The sequence below is a fragment of the Pleurodeles waltl genome, chromosome 11, assembly GCF_031143425.1.
Source record: "Pleurodeles waltl isolate 20211129_DDA chromosome 11, aPleWal1.hap1.20221129, whole genome shotgun sequence".
NCBI classification, from domain to species: Eukaryota; Metazoa; Chordata; class Amphibia; order Caudata; family Salamandridae; genus Pleurodeles; species Pleurodeles waltl.
In genome coordinates this window covers 68,951,706-68,972,963 of record NC_090450.1, presented here as the reverse complement: position 1 = coordinate 68,972,963, position 21,258 = coordinate 68,951,706, and the positions used below count along the sequence as shown (strand labels likewise).

At 40.5% G+C, this 21,258-nt stretch overlaps 1 protein-coding gene across 1 annotated transcript in view; it reads right to left on the bottom strand.

Annotated features, from left to right (window-relative positions):
* ACTL6A (actin like 6A) overlaps positions 1-21,258 on the bottom strand; it is a 74,845-nt gene that overhangs the window by 11,601 nt on the left and 41,986 nt on the right. Inside the window, exons 7-12 of the mRNA XM_069213081.1 lie at positions 10,920-11,026; positions 10,745-10,834; positions 7,779-7,840; positions 6,224-6,338; positions 5,208-5,288; positions 4,589-4,684 (exon numbers count right to left, since the gene is read on the bottom strand). Coding sequence (XP_069069182.1) covers positions 4,589-4,684; positions 5,208-5,288; positions 6,224-6,338; positions 7,779-7,840; positions 10,745-10,834; positions 10,920-11,026 — 551 coding nt within the window. The remainder of the gene's footprint in view (positions 1-4,588; positions 4,685-5,207; positions 5,289-6,223; positions 6,339-7,778; positions 7,841-10,744; positions 10,835-10,919; positions 11,027-21,258) is intronic.

Sequence of the window (21,258 nt, the reverse complement as noted above, 5' to 3'; positions counted from 1 at the left end):
TTTGAAGTGATAGTACTGACGGAGTGGGCTGTTATGTCTCAAAGTTTGGCTACCTCTCAGAATTGTATATGTTTTCTCGTGAATTCTAAGGTGTACATATCTATGGTACTGCAGATGCTTTGTCACAGGGGCCAACTAGTAGCTCTCACTCCCATTTGGTTGCATTTAGCAGTCTTGGTCACTGTTTCTTTGACAATTTCTATGCCTATCAATCTCTCTTCCAACTCCCTCGGTTAACCTTGATCGCATTCTATTGCCATTGTTGGTCAGTGAAATGCACTGCACCAGTTAAATACAAGTTCTGCGTTGTATAAAGTGATTATGGGGGTACGCTAACTCTCTCCCAATTATTTTCAATGTTTGTTGATTATAACATTTGGATTTTGTTTAATTCACAATCTTGATGTAGCATTTTCTTCTATTGTTTATTTGTTGCTATTCTCAGTGCCAGTCCATCTGTAAGGTTATTGAACGCTCCTCAAAACAAATCATCATAATGCTCATTTGTTGGTTAGGCTGTGGTGCTTTTACATGTTTACATTGCTAATAAGTTAGTTAATTTGTATTCTGTGTTAGCCCCCCCCCCCCAGTTTGGTTAGCCATTACTATATAGTTTGGGCATTTTTTTTCTTAATTTGAAAAACTATTGGTCAGCATTGTTTAGACTAGTTCTTCCTTTGTAACTGGTTATTTCTTGTTGTTTCAAAATGTACGGTCTTTCTAAATAATTACAGTGTGTTTTCCTTCTGTGGTTTTGACGCCTGTGGGATAGGATAGAGGGGGTGCTGTGAGGTTCTTAAAGGCACAGTGCCAGTTTTATGTGATATTCTTCTAATAGCAGCCTATTGGGTCAGAATGCCTTCTATTCCCTTTCAAACAAACATTGGTGGAAGACTTACTATAGTCCGTTTTAATTAATGACATGGGTTTATGGTTTGTGTAATTATTAAAATGAAAAATAAATGTAATCTATCTTAACACACATACACACACACGTGCACCCCCCCCCCCCTACCAAAATACTCCTTCTGGGCTCCTATCAAAATACTTCTTCTGGCCTCCTCACTCTTTTCGAACATAAGCACTAGGCCTAAATTCCGGAGGTGAAATAGGTTAAAAATCCAGATACCGGTTTCCAGTGCGCCACTGTAAATAACACTCTATAACTTCAATGTGCAATCACTGCTTCAACAATAAAAATAAAAAAAGAATAAAGCAACTAGAACTATGATCTAGAAAAAATGATTAACAAAGGAACTAGGGTCTATAAAGAAATTCACAATTTAAGACAAAATACATCTCCATTTTTTTTTTTTTTTTTTACAGATTCTATGGTGCAAGTGGCTTTTCTCATCCTAAGGCTCAACATTTTAATGAACAAGCGGAATCTTCAAAATTAAACTGGGCTCTTGTTACTTGGCAAAAGGCCTTTTGCCTCCAAACAATTACAGTTTCTTCAAGGGACAGAGATGCAGTGACCCTGGACCAGATCACTGTGCTGGCCCATTTATGGTTACCAAGCTAAACTCCTCTGTGAGCTAAACACTAGCTGTTAAGATTTCACACAAAAGTTAAAGGTATCCCAGAAAAATGTTTACAACTGAAAATCCCACCACAGTAGCAACAAGGACCCCACCAAAATAAGGTCACTGGTGTAGATCCAAGATGTGGCACCAGTCAATGGTGGTGAGGGACGTGGGTGATTTTCAATCAACAGTGTTCAGTTCGGACGTTGACATAGTAAAAAAAAAAGTATGTGAACCAGATTAGGATCCATTTGGACTCAAATGGTCTTTTTTTATAAAAAAAAACATTTTTTACTGACTTCCAAAACACAGATGAATCTTTTGACGATCTTACCTCCAAGCTCTCTTATGAAGTTCACAGTGTGTTTGCTGTCTCTCAAGTGCAACCTGCATGTCCCCTCCTCTACCAAGCAGTTTTCAGAATGTCCTACATCTATAGGATCTAATACCCAAATTGTTGGAAGATTAAATCACACAGCAGATTAGCGTACAGTCTGGACGTGGGGTAAAAAGGGATTACTCAAGGACATTAGTCCAGGACTGATAAAGGGTGGATAAAAGAGGTATGGAAATAGAATGTTTCTTTACGAAGTGTCCTTAATAATGTTCTAGCAGCAAGTCCGTGCGCTGGGTGTGCTTCAGGCAGCTTGGGTCTAAGCATCACATCAAACCCAAGGTATCTGTGATTCCAATTAGTGAAATGATCCTGTCACCCCTTAAATAATTTGTTTAAGAAAGTGGTCTGGGTATCCAATGGAGGATCAGTTACTTCATGCATTACCGGAGCATATGATGATCTCCTACAGTGAGTGTGGGTGGGAGGATTGAGGAAAGGAAGGGAGGAAGTAACTTCTCTTCATGCAGTAAACAACTCCTTGGAATTTGCGGGATCCCATAACATTTATCTCTTGCCCTGTCACTATACATACATTTTCAGGGAGGTTATCTTTACCATTATCCCCATTCATAGTGGTTTCAGTTCTTTCTAACTTTCTTTAGTGGATGAGGAAGAATTAGGAAAAAGGGTATTTGACTTTCTCTTATATTTTCTTTACCTCTTTTTTGGGCTTGTTTGACTTTCATCTACCTTTAAAGGCCTTTTATTAATTTGCTCTGATGATCAGCCTCTTATAACTTTGGGTCAAAACACATTGACACTTAGAAATATGGACTACCTACAATTTACTCTCTTAAGTGACTAATTAAAAAAAATGACTTTAGTACAAAGCAAGGCACCTACATATAGTCATATGTCCGCCACACTTCTTGACCAACAGTTACACTGTGTAAAACTTCTCGAGCACCAAGCACTTTTTTCATGATTGTCATTACTCCAATAAATGCATGAGTAACAGAACTACATTTCAAGGACTGTTTATGTTTAACTAATGAACTGAGTTTGCTGGTTAATTTTTTTTATAAATACCTCATAGATTTCTTTAGAACTTATCACACTTATTGTGGCTGACAATATTTCTCCAAATGATTGTGTTTCAAAGTTTTGCTTTAAGAACCACTACTTAACTGCCTAATTGTCCCCAGGTCCTAGTGAACTTACCCGTGATGAACCCTAGTTATCTGAACAGTCAGCTGGGGCTTCTGAAGGTCTTCCAGGGATCAAGCCAGCCCCTCCTGACATGCACAGTCCAGGTCTTTATGCAAGAAGGTCTGCTCTCAGTCTCTTATCAAATCATATTAGCAAGGCTTCATGAAGGACTCTCAGACCTGGGCCCAGTGTGGCAAGAGTAGAAACCCTACAGAGGTTTCACATCTGGCGATATATTAATTCCTACACTAGTTTGCTGGCCTCCTCTGTGCCCAAGCAACCTACCAGTACTGGCTCAGGGGTAACAGTATTTGTTACCATCTTTTGCCTAATTCTGGAAGCTAGAGCAACACAGAAGTCTGCTTTATTCAAAAGAGTTTAAAGATGCATCTTCTTTGTGTTGTCTATTTCCTAGGCACTGTGGCCAAGAGTTACTGGTCATATAAATTTGGAATGGTTGGTTGTTTTTGCAGATTGCAGGAGTGACAGAGGTCTTCATGCACTCAAACTGCCTGCGAAACCACCAACACAGGAACAGAAATGTGGGTGTTTATATCAGACGCAGGAAGAAGGCTACTACTGTAGGAATGGACTGTTGGCTTTCTCACACGCAAGATGCTAAGGCTTTCAGGAAGCAGGACCTGTCTAACATATATACAACCTGGTATGTCCAACAGAGACAAAGTCAGTGTTGCTGAAGGTAAAACACTATATAATGCAGAATGCATATGAAGTACAAATAGGTCCCCACCATTGACAAGGTCTCAGTCAAAAGTGGGCATGCGCGTGCGTACACACACACATACACACACACACCTTCATTGTAATCCCTTCCCTACACACACCCTTCACAAATCAACAGGTCACCCGACCCCAGGACAAACAGAGTTGGTAGGCATTCTCCCATAGGAGTGCAGATAAAAAAATAAATAGAAGCCTGCACCTTTGTTTTATAATTCACCTCAAAGCCAGGGCTGAGAGGGCATCAACACTGTCACTCACAATGGTGTACACCTTGTGTGTCCCACAGCTATTCGAACATTGTTCTGAAGACAAAAACCAAAGGATGATTGTGGAGAACATTCAATGGAACACAAAATGATCAAGAGGAAACACCTAGGGCTAACCAGGAGTAAAGAAGTGCAGAACAGCACAGCTATTTGTGTTAATTCAGAGGGATTTCGATCCAACAATGACAACTCCTGCACTTTGTATTACTCTAGCCTAGGCATATACATATGTAACCCAAAAACTGAAAATTCTGCAAGCCACCTTTTGAGGAACTTGACAAACAAGTCTGAAGTAGTAATCCCAAGTAGTTAAATACAACCTGACAGGGTCAAGTGTTCAATCTTAAATTCAGTGTGCAACAAAGAGTAAATAAAGTAAGCTGAATACTGGAAAGGAATCTAGTGTGGTATAAAGTATTTCTGTCAACATCTCGGACAATCACTTTATTCTTCTTTTAGAGACTGATGAATAAAACTATAATTTGTATTCATGATTGTTTTCATACCGGAGGAGTTTTCTGGGAGAGTTCTCTAGTCAATCTATCGGTAAAACCTTGTATTAAGGTGTTTCCGCCGGCTACAATCACACTTCCATACAGACTCTGCAATGAAAAAGAACAAAGTTCAGTTCTCGCTGTGAAAGATATCTCTATTAAAAATACTAACGTATGTGTTTGGTCACCTTGTTCAAAACAAGCTGATGGAAGTTTCCAAAATGAGAGATGGCTATGTCAATCTACACTTAAACAGTTCAAACGATAAGCACCGATTTAAAAAAGTTCACAACAGTTCCACAAAAGGACATTTATAATTTAAGCAGTGCAGGAAGGAGGATGGTATAACTCCGCTTTTTGGGGACAGTAAATGAACATTCTGTTAAAAAAATACACATGATTAGGAGTTACTTTGCTTTCCAAAATATATGTTACAACATATCAAAGTATTCCTATAGATAAAAACGAGTCCATTACAACCAATCCATGGAAATCTTGCAGATCATCAATATTTGCAGATATTAGGTTAAAACTTTTGGGATCTAACTCAAAAACAATTTTCCTGTTATTTTTTCTTTAAGTGTCTATCGGGCACTTTTTAAAGATTACTCTGACGTGTCTTTATACTTACTGGTCTGATATCAATGTCACACATGCCAACACTTGTGGTAACAACATGGCTAACTCCCAGCATGGTGTTCCCAGACAAGCCCTAAAACAGAAAAAGGCATTTATTTTCAAAGCTACAAAGTAAAGTAAACACAACTACAAACACTCTTGACGTTGAGTGTAAACATGTATCTCTAGTAAACTAAGATAATACATACTTTCTTAAAAAATAATCTTCACATTTTCTATGGATTATTCAATGTAGTCACTAAGAAAACTACAAAAATGAAATCCATGCAACTAAATCAACTGAAGGGAGACGAGGCTGTCTTGCAGTGAAAAAGATGAAGAATAAAGCTTCTAAACATATAATGGACAATATCCACCACACATCCTGGACAATACCTACCACACATCCTGGACAATGTCAAATATGCACATTCCACATATTCGTGCTGCAACAGAGATCTAGTTGACGGGCCAAGGAGGTTTCTGTAGATCTCTTTGCTCTGGTGGTAGCCCCAGCTAACTGCCAGGGTGCCAGTAGGATCCTTCACTAACAGACAGCATTTACTCAGTGGAGTAAATGGAGCTTGTGGCATTTCTACCCAAAACAGTTTGAGCCTACTAATAGATGCAGCCGCATAGTTATCCCAGGTGAGGGACACTCAAAGCATACACCAGTAGAGTCCTTGCCTGCATGCAAAGGCGGGTGCAGAGCCGAACCAAATGGTGTCGGTGGGAAAGTGACACTTAATGTGGGAGCGGATTTCTTCTCTCACATACTAATAAAACTTTGTTGCTGCAATTTAGTGGTATAGAAAGCACACTTTCCCCAAAGCAAATACCAATGTTTACAACATGCTGAAATAAAGTGGACAAATATTTTTCACACTTCCAGGAGCTCTTTCAGTTTTAAAGCACGTTCGTTATCACAAATGCCAAGAGACAATTTTCAGTTCTGTATAGAACACGATCAAAAATTGACATGAGGAAGACTCATCTAGATAGAAAGCTACAATGGCATCACCATATTACCTTCACATTGGATGGATCAAATAATCCTTCAGGAATCTTTAAACGTTCTGCTCCAAAGTCACAGTTATAACCATTAGGAAACTCATAATGGACCGTTGGCATCTGTACAGCCACTCTAAAAAGGGTGAAAGGTTAAATTAGCAGCTTCTCAACATGGACATTATAAGACCTAGATTTACATCTACAATCAGTTTCAAAACCTTACTGTTAATATATAGCGTACAATTCTCAAAAAAGCTAAGAAGAGAGTGAAATTTGGCAAATATGTTTACAGCAGCTAACTAAATTAAAAACTACAATATTTCAAAATTTTCCGGGTTAAGTGATACCTTCATCTTGTTCCCCAACCTCACCTAAGTCAACCATGACTCAACCCCTGTTATCACTTGATACAGACGGTGAAGACATGAGGAAAAAATGAATGATGGTGTCAAAGTTTTGAAGTGGCACTACAAAGTACTGTTAAATGGGAGCAGTGCTAGTGCAGAATGGCTGGTGTATTTCTACAAAATGGTTGTGGAAGGGAATGTCGGTAGACTATGTATGCTGGTGTGTGAATGGATGAATGAAGGCATATGTGTTGGATTACCTGGGTGGGTGTGGATTTAGTTTGGCGATTGTATGCCCACTTTTATGTAGACAGAGAGACTGTATAATTATGACCAGGGTTTTTGGTGTTTCTATACTGGTGTGTGCAGGCACATATAATGTTGCTTTTGTAGCCATATAGGATAGGAAGATGGTTTGATGGTGGCACGATTGTCAGTAGTATGTCATATCAAGGTCGGCAAGTTTAGGTTCTGGAATATATGCTGGTGGGGTTGTTGGTGTATGATGACTTATGTTGTGTAGTGTGTTGATCTTTGTTTCAACTGGTGTGTTATATACCAAATACTAAATGGTTGGGGTCTTAGTTAGAGGGAAGCCTGCTGCAATGAAACCACTTTAAGAGGTATTACTTAAAGCTTAAATTAAGAGGTGTTTGTCGTATGTCTGTGAAAGGATGCCAAGAATAACCCAAACATAAAATGCAAAGCTCATGACCTAACCCTTGATGTGGGGGGAAACAATTACAAATAACTTAAATGATCTCAGAAGTGAGATTACGTATCACATTACTCATAACATTATTAAAGAAATGAGAAATGAGTGCCCGAAACAGAGGCCAGGTGAAAAAGCACCTGCCTTTTCCAAATTTAGCTCAAAGGTCTGTATGCTACCCAATAATAAGCTACTTAGAAAAGTTTTTAAAAGAGAAATATTTATTTTTGAATGCCTGAAAGGTATAGACCCCAAGCAAAGCCACACTCATGTACAAGTTGGGTTGCAGCAAGCGGGATAAAAATACATATTCACCATGCTAATATGTATGAGAGCCTGGTAAATTCCATATACAATTCACAGACACAATGAATTCATAAATTATCACAGGAGAGATGGAGGAAAGCAAACCATGCGGTCGGATGGAGGTGGGGAAGGAAGAAGAAAAAAAACAGAACTTTAAATGTTGCTCTCCCCATCCCCTTACTCGAATTACAATGTGAAACTAACGTACTGTTCATCATATGTTGAATCTGACACTTGAAGAGCAGATGCTTGAAAGTCTTGTATCACACACTATAAAGAGAGAGAGAGAGAGAGAGAGAGACATGCATGAAGCTGGGCCGCTAAAAAGCATTCAATTTTACAACTAAACTGGGTGGTTTGAAGCAGGTGGTCAAGCAGAAGAAAATTCAAAATACGTTCCAATCCTTTAACATTTTTAGTGACAGCATCTTATCAGATAGGCTTATTACGTAGGATTCGAAGGGTGTCTGGGAAGCCTGAAGAACAAGCATTGCTAAAGCCAATCTATACGAGATCTGTTGGCTTTGTCAATTTCTTTTTTTAAATAAATGTTGCACAGCATCACGACCAGCAGGAGTGGTGGGGGTGGGAGAAGAAATAGTACCTAAATCAACAGTGCAAACAGCAGGTGAGCATTAATTAGGTTGAATCATCAATCTGTGCATATGCTTCGCTTGCCCTGGACAATTAGGACTCCGCAAAGAAGAGTGACAATGAAGCCCATGAACGGTGCGCAATGGGAGGGCTCCAAGCCCTTTATTGTAAACTACAGGTCTCATGAGCGAGAGGGCATGCACTGGCACAGGCTCAACCTAAAAAATACTATCCTCATCTGTCCGCATATGCATTGATTTAATTTGCTTATGTTTTAAGGCGAAACACATTGGAATATGTTCTGCTAATATACATTTCCCGATGCTGAAAAAGAACTTAACTAGCATGAATACCATTAAAAAGTATTTTGCCACAAGCCCTGGGCAACGGAACAAATGCCCCATATTTTTAGACTGTGTAAGAAGCCTTTAATTTGAAGAGGGGGAGAAAGAACCAGTTGTGCCAGGTTACCTCTTCTCAATGAATGCACTTGATTATTTCCTAGGTTATGTTCAAATATTTCCTTTTTCATTGTGGTATTTAATGTCGCGGTACAGTTAGTTTTCGAAGCTGCACTTAAAATAAAGCCACATATAAAAGTGTGCAATAATTTTCAGCTCAAAACTGGTGCACTACAAAAATTAACCTTTTCAGTAACCCATTACGGATTGATCTGAATATACTTGACCTTACTGTATATACCAGAAAGTTGCAAAGAAAACCTTTGTGGTGCTCATCAGAATTCACCAACAGGAGTAATGTGCTGTTCTTACTCTACTGCTCACAATCCCCAAACAACTGACCTGGAACTTTGAGAGACATTTGCCAGCAAAAGTATTTTCGATACAACAGCAAAACAGAGGAAACCCCTATGAATCCACTTTCCTCTCAGTAACCTACATTTGCTCCAGTTATCCAGGACCTGTCAGATGAACTGGGCAATCCTTGCTAGACCCTCCCACTCATGGGGTTGGGCATGACTAAACCCTCCCCATTACCCCGAGTCCTCCACGCCATTAACTTGCTTGGTGGTGCCCCGGTCTCTTCTAGGAGCACCACCATAGTCAAACAATATAATTAAAAAGGACTCACAGGATATTTTGGGGCTCCTTGGGAGTTGTGAATAAAAATGTGCTGCTCACTTATATTTTTTTTAATTGTTACAATTCCAAAAGACCTTTTCCAACTATGAGTAGACCAACCAAGTATACCAGATACACCCCAAGGCGCATCTTACATGTCACCCATTACATTTTAACTGTTACATGTTGCTTGACGGCCTCTACAGATGCAGTCCCACAAAATATTACTGCAGTCTACTAAAGCAAAAATCCCTTCGATATGTCCAGTTTCACACTGTGTGGCATTGCCCGTTTCTGACACATCTTATGTAGTTAGCTGCATTGATGCAGCTTAATCTGGAATAGTCTGACACTACAGTTGTCTATATGCCTACATTCCCTGCCACATATCTCAACTTTCACATTCAATCTTTCTTAAGTCTACGGCGCTCAGCTTTGGTGTTTTAGAACCCACCTTTATTCTGAACAGCTTGTGTATGAGGTCTCCATCCTCCCTAAATGCTTTTATGGTTCAACGAACGTTTGTCAGATTCCACTAGTGTTGGCCGCAGCTGTCCTCTGATGCTTGTTCGTTAATACTTGCAGCAGTCTTTAGTTTTGCAAGAACAGAACTTTTGGTATACTCAATTATTTTTTGAAAGCAGTTATCTGTGAACATACAACCCAGCGTATCGCCTCCCTGTCAGTGTGGTATTCACTTAATTTAAAGCTTTCGCAAAGTGGCTATGGTTTCTGTTGTGTATAGACTAAGCAGGCCAAACATCTTGCACATCTAGATCCAGGTTGAACTACTGAAATCACTTGGGGCAGTCTACTGCAATTTATCAAGAGAAGGGATAATAGACCAAAATCCATCTTGCAGCCATGCTGGCACTATCTTGTGTTGTGCACGAGCACCAACATCTGCAGAGAGCAAAATTAGAAGGTTGCAGCTCCCTAGTGTTCAGTTTCTACTGGTGCAGATTCTTAATTAGGCGTGCAGGAAGTTTTTTCTTTGCCACTGCCATAAAAAGGGGGGCAACCTTGTCTAGAGCAAAACTACTACTCCCAGTTTCTCCATATCACTCTACCCACAAGGACCCTTGCAAAGACTGTGCTATAAAACAGAATGATAAAAGGTATGAAACAAGGTCTGAAATCCATAAAAATCGGCACATCATAGAGAAACCCAATAGTCAGAACAAAAGAACACGAAAATTGAAATGAACGTGGTATGCCGGTAAACACATTAATTTTGATGCTAATATAAGATTCCAATGACACAGTCTCCTTACAGCAGAAAACAATTTCAAATAATCAAGAAGTAATTTTTCCTACTACAAATACGAACTGTATCACCCAATGTGAACTAAGCCCTTAAAAAAAGCACGGACGCCCCGCGTCCTGAAATAAAACACAATGAAACAAAACATCTTGAAAGAAAATCGTTTAACAATTCATCAGCAAATTTCTCATGTGCGCGTTCAGCACCATCAAAGTGAAGAAAGTAAATACTTACATTACACATATAATTATGCCATGATCGCGTCACTTGTGGAAGCTTCTCCTTTCTTTTCCAATTTGCTGGTGATCCCTCACGAACTGCTTCCTTAATAACATACGCAACACGTCAGTTTACAAATACAGATTAAGAAAAAGAAAAGCTTGGTACTAAAGCCTTTGTATTCTCCCACCTTTGATGCAATCATGTAGGGAGGAATTAGTTCTACGTTCATTTCTTGGAAAAGCTCTCTGCACTGCATAGTTATGAAATCACCCGCTAGCGGAGATTTGACAATTCCTGCAAAAGAAAAATATTACAAATATAGACCACAAACTCAAGACATCCCACATTTAGGTTCCTCCAATAAAACAAGCACTGCAAAATCAATACAACTGTTAATCTTTAATAAGGCCTCCATAAAGTTAAATCATTTTCTCATGAAACAAGCAGGATGGGGCGGGTGGGTGGAAGTATGGGAAAACAAGGGCAATGCAAGGGGAAGGCAATAGAACACGGTGAAGTGGTGGTTCAGAGAGGAAAGAGCAAAACTGATAAGAAATAGTACCTCAATCACAGTGTAGGCAGTGGATGAACACTAATCATGAGAAATCAATCTGTGCTTATTCCATGCACCAGAGAAGAAACTGAAGTGATGCCTGGCAAGCATGGGCAAATAAAGTGCTGGAAAGAGTGACTTTGAAGCCAACAAACTATAAGCAATGGGCATGCTCTAAGCCCTTTATTGTAAGCAGTGTCTTACAAGCGAGGCATTTGCTAGTGATGCACTCACATGCACTCGCAGGCCCTACCATAAGAAGGGGTAAAAAGACATCCTGGTCCTACCTCTAAAAACTATCTACCTTTAATTTGCCCTTTCCTTTCAAGAGAACTCTCAATTATCCTTTTTAAATGATAAACACAGCCTATGCCTCTTCACCGGTATTGTATTCATGTTTGGTGTCTGCAATTATAATTCATTTAATACTGTGGGGCCCATGAAAATAGGTGGATCATGAGACCTAGCAGAAGATAAAATGACGTTTCTCATGGCTCCACGTGACATCAGTTTCCCAAAAAAATTCACGCTACCCTTCACATCTTTACGTAGGAAGCTGGCTCCCTATATAGTATATGAAAATGAGTTATACTGTGCAGGGAGTCCAGGTATCTCTTATTAGTGAGCAGGGGATTGCTTTAACAATCCTAAGGTGCTCTTTTTTGTGGTATTGTGGTCGAGTAGACTTAGGCTTATCAGACGGGAGTGTTAGGCATTTGTTGCGCAAACTGAGTCAATAAACAAGACACACTCAATAAGTAAATCGGAGACCAATTTAGAAAAACACAGTATTTTACTTATATTTTAGACACCAGATACTCGGGATCATGTAAGTACTTTAGACGTTTTCGGATTTGTACAATTGAACAGACAATCACAATTGTCAGATTTGAGGCATGAGCCTCGAATGCAGTAATGTTATACTATGGGGAAAACATTCACTTCATAGTAATACTTGCAAACGGTTGTAGAAGATCTCCTCTGAGGGTTGAGGTGCTTGGATCTAAGAAACCACCAGCAATTCGGGTCACACAGCCCTGCGGAACCTGGGGGCAGAGGTGCTGGTCGCATTGGTAGCCTTAAGGGCTACGAGGTTGAGCTGTATAAGTTTAAGGGGACGTGTAAAAAACAAAAGGGTCTGCAAGCAAGTACTTGGGTACAAGTCCGGTGGAATCCAATGGGGGTGGGGGCTCAACTCGTGGGGACCCCTGGGCCAAGGGGACACCATCAGGAGACGTGTACTCGGGCTGTCTTGCTGAGGTGCAGAGGTGCTGGCTGGCAGGCCACCTGGAGATGAAGGCTCTCACTGTTTTTGGCGGTACCTGAGGAAGAGGTGAAAAGACAGGCTCCAGTACCCCGGGTATTTGTGCAGGGAGCCTCTGGGGTAGATCAGCATCTGGCAGACTGGATGAGCCAGGGGTTCTGACCTCCTGCACACTCTGACCTCCTCCTAGGTTGCTGTTGCACTCAGGGATTTGGGATTCCTATCGCCCGAGGCCCAGGACAACAAGTTTTCATGTTTATTTTGTCCTTAGGACAATTAGGCCCAACCCCCCTGCAGCACAAACCCTTTGGCCTGCCAATTTACAGAGAAGGGAACTGTCTGTATTTGACGTATGTGTCAATATGTTAATGATGTTCGAACTTGTATTTATGGTTCTTTAATGAAAACTTTTATTAGAGTGATTACTGTAAATAAATGTTTTAAAGTCACATTACACTACTGACAGTGGTTCCAGAAAAAAAAAGTGTACACGTTAGAAAAGTTTAATATGAGGCTAAGTATAATGCTCCTAGAATACTATTTGATTAGATGCAAATGTTTGCAGAAGCTTGAAAGCGAGAGTGATGATCCATTGCTTTCAAAAGGAAATTTTCAGATAAAAAAATTCAAGTAGGAAAAAAATAATTCGCTACTATGAAGGTTTAGTTGTTTCTTTGAATGCACCATTTGGTAAAATGTATTGTTGTGTGCCAGTAATTCTAAAAAAAATATTACCAATGGTAAATCTGTGTAACCATTTTCAACAAGATTATGGAAAGCATGAAATTGTTTGTGAGTCTTATGGTTTTGTGAATGTGGGGCTTGTTTTGACATGGCTTTTGCAACACTTTATTGATGTCGGAGCTGCCAGGCCCTCACCACTGTAACACACACTGGCAAAAAGAAAAAAAAAAAGGTTTTAAGTCTCAAAAAGCACACAATGCCTCAAGTGGCATAACAAAGGCCCGCTGCCGCCTTCCAGATGGTCTCCTCAGCACAGCACCTGTCCTGAGTGAGTCTGGGGGGGGCTCCATGTTCTTTGCAGGGGGCCCTCTCCAGTTTTGTTACGCCACTGATTGTCACAATAGTTCATGGCACTGAACAAAACTACTTTGTGTGCCAATATGCTCCTTGTGGAAGAGCAGAATGCGATCACTCGCAGTAAAGCCAGCCAATAGGGAGAGAAATAGAAGTTTACTAAAGACATAATTAGGGACCCAATTCTTAAAGAAAGTTACAAAAGTGTAGTGGCTTTCATGAATTCACAAGAACGTACAGAAGTAGACCAGGACATTGTTCTCCTAGAAAATATTTGTGAACTGTATTTTAGCACAAGAGCAAATATGCATGTGTAGATTTGGTCATGTGAAAATCTGTTGAGCGTTTACAAGTTCACTTTTCCTTCAACCAATTTTTTTTTTTTTTTCACCATCCTTGGAAGAACTTTCACTTCTGCCATTGTCAGGAGTAAATTTCCAACCTCTCTCATTATGAGAAAAGATTAGAGAAGAGCTGGTGAAAATCCTTAAAACATGCAAGTTAGTAGGTTTGCTGACTCAAAGGCATTCCAGACCTGGAATTATTGCTTACTGCTTCCTCCAGCCCCAGAATATAGAACTGCGGCAAGGTGGCAAAATAAGGAAATTGCTTTACTAGGGATTCAAACTGCAAGTATTCGAGCCCTACTGTAGAAGTAGCCCTGGCATAATCAAAGGCTATTATCAGAGCTCTTACATAGTGAGATTTCTGCCATAATGTGTGTCCACACTACGTGGCACCAAAGGGATAAGTAGATTATTATTTTTTTTTTAACAGGAAAAGTAGATTTATAAAGCAACCTGTCCCATGAACAAGTATATATTTTATAAAATTCGACACCCCTGTGCGTCAGTGGATCGTTCGGTCAACAATCAGTTGGACCGGGATGTGGAGTAGGTGCCTGCAGGGAAATGGCTCCTCAACTCCAAGGAAGATGCTGGTCGTTTGGTGAAGTGGTGGCAGCCCTCTGAGGCTTTTGGAGGATGCACAGCTGCAGGACAAGACTGGCCTTTACAACTGTCGGCACAGGAGCAGGTAAGGCAGGATTCAGTACCAAAGTCCACAGTCAGTCCACCATTCTAGGACTGGTCGGCAAGCTTTGACCTTCTCCTTTAATCAGTCGAATTGGAGTTCCCGGTGTCAGGGGCCCACCTGAATACTAAATGAAGGAGTGAAGGGTAGAAACCAATGGGCTACTTAATATTGGGGTCACCACATCCCCTACATGACCACTTCCTGTGCAGAGTGGGCATAACCCTGACCCAGAGTTCCCAATTCCACCAAAAACAAAATGGTGGAAATCCTTCCTTTGTGAAGCACATCAGGCAGCCTACCTTAGAGGTGCGACTAGCCTGATGGTGCAACATGCCTACTGCATAGCTAATTTTCCACCGGCCCTTGTGCCAAATTGGCCTTAGAGCAGGGGCTGGCATTCCCGGGTCTGTGGGAAGCCAGAACTGCATATCAAGGAGTGCACAGAGTTTGAAGCTTCCACCTCAGATATACTGATTTACTAGCCATCCTGCTGGAAGAGGTGATGATATCTTCCTCGGGAGTAGGCATTGTTTCTAGCCTCAGAGTGTGAGCTCTCACCTCCAGGGGGACAGAAGCTTGTCTGTGATGGCAGGCTGGTCGATATTAGTGAGCCAATGAACTAGAGGACTAGTCGGTTTCGGGGTGCATGTCCTAATAAATCCATAATTACTGGCATCAGTATGGATTTATTGAGATGAAGTGCTTGATACCAAACACCGTTATTTTTAATGCAGCCATCATGTAGCCGGATAACTTGTGATGACCAGTGCCCAATACATGCCCCAAGATGGCTGCCCGGTCACTTGCAATATCTAGGAATGGAACCAGACATAACAGGGGCATATCTGGTCAAGCAAATATGTCCTCACATAAAATATAAAGCAACCTGCCTTAGAGCTTCAAAGCCTGCTGTAGGGGTGACTTACATATATTAAAATCAGTGACTTTGGAATGGCACACAGTGAGTGTGCCATGTTGTGTTTTCCCTCATGGTCTGCACCATAACACACAGTCTACAATGGCAGGCTGCATGCAGTTTATATGGGGTCCCTTGGGGTGCTCCATACATGCTGCAGCCCTTAGGGACCCTCTTTGGTATCCATGCCCTGGGTACCAGAGGTACTACCTACTAGGAACTTACAGGGGTGCCAAAGAGTATGCCAATTTTGTGACAGACCATTTTACCTTGTTTTTAGGGAAAGAGCACGGACACCAGGGCCTGGTTAGCAGGGACGCAGTGCACATCAGTCGTAAAACATCAGTACCAATGACAAAAAAGTGGGGGTGACCATGACAAAAAAGAGCACTTTTCTACACTTTTAATGTTTTATGTATGTCCATTTCTTTTCCATTCACAAACAGTTATACTATACACCAGTGGTTCCCAACCTGTGGTCCGGGGACCCCTGGGTGTCTGCAAAGCCCCCTCAGGGCGTCCCCGACTGCTTAGAAAATTAAATAACATTAAAAGATTAGGTCCCCAGCTCTCAGTAATGTCTCAGTTGTGTGTGTGGGGGTCCCCGTAATGATAAAGTGGGGATCCACAGAAGTCAAAAGGTTGGGAACCACTGCTATACACCAACGCTATATATATATATATGGGGGGGGGGGGGGGGGGGGAGGAGAAGAGAGAGAGAAAGAGAGAGAGAGAGAGAGAGAGAGAGAGAGAGAGAGAGAGAGAGAGAGAGAGAGAGAGAGAGAGAGAGAGAGAGAGAGAGAGAGATATGTATATATATATATAACAGGGAGTGCAGAATTATTAGGCAAGTTGTATTTTTGAGGATTAATTTTATTATTGAACAACAACCATGTTCTCAATGAACCCAAAAAACTCATTAATATCAAAGCTGAATATTTTTGGAAGTAGTTTTTAGTTTGTTTTTAGTTTTAGCTATGTTAGGGGGATATCTGTGTGTGCAGGTGACTATTACTGTGCATAATTATTAGGCAACTCAACAAAAAAAAATATATACCCATTTCAATTATTTATTATTACCAGTGAAACCAATATAACATCTCAACATTCACAAATATACATTTCTGACATTCAAAAACAAAACAAAAAAAAAATCAGTGACCAATATAGCCACCTTTCTTTGCAAGGACACTCAAAAGCCTGCCATCCATGGATTCTGTCAGTGTTTTGATCTGTTCACCATCAACATTGCGTGCAGCAGCAACCACAGCCTCCCAGACACTGTTCAGAGAGGTGTACTGTTTTCCCTCCTTGTAAATCTCACATTTGATGATGGACCACAGGTTCTCAATGGGGTTCAGATCAGGTGAACAAGGAGGCCATGTCATTAGATTTCCTTCTTTTATACCCTTTCTTGCCAGCCACGCTGTGGAGTACTTGGACGCGTGTGATGGAGCATTGTCCTGCATGAAAATCATGTTTTTCTTGAAGGATGCAGACTTCTTCCTGTACCACTGCTTGAAGAAGGTGTCTTCCAGGAACTGGCAGTAGGACTGGGAGTTGAGCTTGACTCCATCCTCAACCCGAAAAGGCCCCACAAGCTCATCTTTGATGATACCAGCCCAAACCAGTACTCCACCTCCACCTTGCTGGCGTCTGAGTTGGACTGGAGCTCTCTGCCCTTTACCAATCCAGCCACGGGCCCATCCATCTGGCCCATCAAGACTCACTCTCATTTCATCAGTCCATAAAACCTTAGAAAAATCAGTCTTGAGATATTTCTTGGCCCAGTCTTGACGTTTCAGCTTGTGTGTCTTGTTCAGTGGTGGTCGTCTTTCAGCCTTTCTTACCTTGGCCATGTCTCTGAGTATTGCACACCTTGTGCTTTTGGGCACTCCAGTGATGTTGCAGCTCTGAAATATGGCCAAACTGGTGGCAAGTGGCATCGTGGCAGCTGCACGCTTGACTTTTCTCAGTTCATGGGCAGTTATTTTGCGCCTTGGTTTTTCCACACGCTTCTTGCGACCCTGTTGACTATTTTGAATGAAACGCTTGATTGTTCGATGATCACGCTTCAGAAGCTTTGCAATTTTAAGAGTGCTGCATCCCTCTGCAAGATATCTCACTATTTTTGACTTTTCTGAGCCTGTCAAGTCCTTCTTTTGACACATTTTGCCAAAGGAAAGGAAGTTGCCTAATAATTATGCACACCTGATATAGGGTGTTGATGTCATTAGACCACACCCCTTCTCATTACAGAGATGCACATCACCTAATATGCTTAATTGGTAGTAGGCTTTCGAGCCTATACAGCTTGGAGTAAGACAACATGCATAAAGAGGATGATGTGGTCAAAATACTCATTTGCCTAATAATTCTGCACTCCCTGTATATAACATAGTCGCTCCACAACAAACGGGAACCAGGCTTCCTCGGATTCTCCTTGCATGACTGACACCGGCAACGACTATCCAAATCCAAAGACAGCACTTTATATAATGTAATGAAGAGTAAGTGCTAATTCCAGAAACAACAGCAATGCGTTTCGACCTCAGCCTTCAACTGGCCATAGAGTTATGTGCAGCATGAGTGTATTTAAATCATGTGACCACCCACCATGCACCAATTAAAATCCATTTTTACTTTTGATCTCTAATTCTTTCGTTATATTATCTTTCATTCATTCTACTTCTTGTAATTTCTTACCTTTATTATAATAAGGGTGAGTTATTTAATATACGACAATTTATATTAAGTCTTAATTATTCTTGTCCATGTCCAATTTTAGCCATTTCTAAAAGCAGGTGAAGTGCCCATTTCTACATAATTACATACCATGAGACATGGTAAAAGAATCATAATTAATACCGCAACTACACTATCATACAAATTTACCAGTAATTTCTCATTTGTCTACCTCATATTAAACAAATTGACTACAAATCATTTATATTGGTAAAGTGCCTATTCCTATTTGTGACCCAAATTCAATGTTGTTATGTTTTCTGGGTAACAGAGTATTGTCTTTAAATCTGGAGGTCATGATCCAAAGATATCATCAACAAATGTTTGTTGGATTTTTCCTTTTTACAAATTACATGACACCATCCCAAGAGGTTTTACAAGCATCCCTGGGAGCCTTAAAAAATTCCATGGACATCAGGTCCTAATCAAGACTCTAACTACATCTAAGTGTTAGAGACACATATATTATATCTACCGGATGTACAGTTTTGTTTTCTCATGTGCTCTTCATATTAAGAATAATTCAAAGCTATGTAATTTCCCAAATATCTATTTCATATTTCGTTAATAAAGTGCATCTACATCATATGTTTTTTTGTTTTTAAAGTCACATCCTATTCTTAAATGTTGTATTCATGGATCAGTCTTCAATCCCTTTTACATTTCAGTGGAAAATATTCATTTGTTTCATCTATTGAAACTAACCCAATTGCATGTCTTTCATAAATACTGTGCAATTCTACATCCGTGTTTAAACCCCAGGGCATTTCACTTCCAACCAGGATAATCCATTTAGATTCCATCCTCCTTAGTGTTTGTTCATGATCTGCTCCCCAAGCATTAGGTGTGATATGTTGGATACCATAGTATTTTAATCCTTTTTGTTCACCTTGGTCTTGTTCCCAAATATGTTTTGCCATTGAGTATGTTGGGTCACGATTGTTTATTGCCCTGAGGGGTTCACTGTACTGTCCACACATTTTTTACCTCAGACGCACTCCAATACATAAATCACATAAGGAGTTTCACAATTTATTCTTTTCATGATTTTCATTACTCTACCATCAATTGTTTTAAACTGCGTCATGTTCTTCCCAAAGGTACATGCTTTACACTTTGTACATTTCCCAAAACCTTGTCAATTATGCAGCAGCCAATCTGATCCATTTTTTTCTGAGGGATCATATAACTGCTTGTTAAGTGGTCACCCAATGTCGGTGCTCTCCTGTAGGTGATTGATGGATAATTGGGCAAGGATTTATGTAATGTCTCATCCAATATTAACAGTTTCCAGTTGTCTTCCAGCAATTTTTGTCATTTGACTGCCTGCATCAAAGCGCATGATGTATCTCACATCATTCATTTTTGAGTTATCATGATTATTTTTCATTTTTGGTGTCAATAGTTCATCCATTTTGCATTGCTCTCCTTAAGGCATCATTCAAAACTGATCTTGGATATCCTCTATTATGGAATCTCTCATACATGTCGTCCATTTGAACTTTCAATTCCATTTCCTCTGTGCAGTTACGCTTCACTCTCCAAAATTCACCATATGGCACATTACATTTTAAAGCCTTCGGGTGTCCAATATTGGCATGTAACAGACCGTTTGCACTTGTTGGTTTCCTATGCATTTTTGTGCAAACTTTTTCATTTTTAATGTAAACCCAATGTTTAAGTAATTGATCTCCAAATATCTCATTTCATAAGTAAATTTCAGCTGTTGAGGATTATCATTAAGAGAAGTCATGAATCGCACTAGTCTCTTGTCCTCCTTCCCATATGAGGAAGAGATCATCGATACAGCATACCCACAGAATAATGTGATCTAGTGTTTGTTGATTATTCTCTTGCCACACTGTTTCTGGTTCCCACATGCCCATCATAAGATTTGCATATGTTGGTGCGAACGAAGTCCCCATAGCCGTCCCTTGTTCTTGTAAATGTTACAGGGGGGGAGGGGGGGGGGGGGGGTAGACAACGACAAACAAAAGTGTTTCCAATGTGAACTCCTATAGGAGTTTGGAACACTTACAGCCAAACCTTTAGACTGAATTACACCATATTTGGCTGAAAGCTAGAGGTTTGTTCCACCTATTGTGCTTTTTAGTGTTTGGTGTATATCCATTCAGTAGCTGTTGAGAAACTTAAGAAAATCCAAATTTGGATATCTATGGCCATGGTTCCTCCCTCACGACTTTGTGCAGAATAACAAGCTTGTACAGGGAAATGCAGAGCTATGATTGGTTGTCAACACTTGAACCAGATGGCAGCCATCTTGGGACTCTGCTTCAGCAAAGTCCCACACAAACAAATGTGAAAAAAAGGGGAGGTGGGTAGGAGTACCCTGATTCCCTCCCCCCCCAAATCTTTGTTCTGTCTAAAGATATACATCAATCTTTTTTCTTGAATAACTCCAGAACTACTGAATGGATTTCAACCAAATCACAAAAAGATCTTTCTGGACCAAGATCTACCTTTCTGCCAAAATGTATTTAATTCCTTTCGACGAATCAGGCTGTAGTTGTGTCTAAAATCCTTATGGGAAATTGAAAGTGGAAAACATGTATTGGCCCGGCCCCTGTTTTCTCTCCCCCCCCCCACTTGATGAATCACCCCAAAACTTTCCAAACTGCAGCTGAGTGGCAAACTAGTTTTGAAACTTTTGTGAAGATTTGTCATATGCACCAAAGGTATTGGCAAAACAAGAACCGCTTTTCCTATGGAAACTAGGTCTCAACTATGGGCACCGCTGTAGAAATATCTGTGATAAGGTGTGTGTTGCTGTCCCGTGGTATATGATTGTAAGGCTTCGGATGTAGAAGGCTTAGAGGCAAATTTTAATTGAGGCCTACAAAAATTACCATGAGAGGCAAGGGACTGTAGAACCCCCTTGGACTTCGCCACCTCACTGTCCTTCATTTTCTCCAATGCCTGATCGACCTGTTGGCTGACAAGTGTTCCTTATCAAA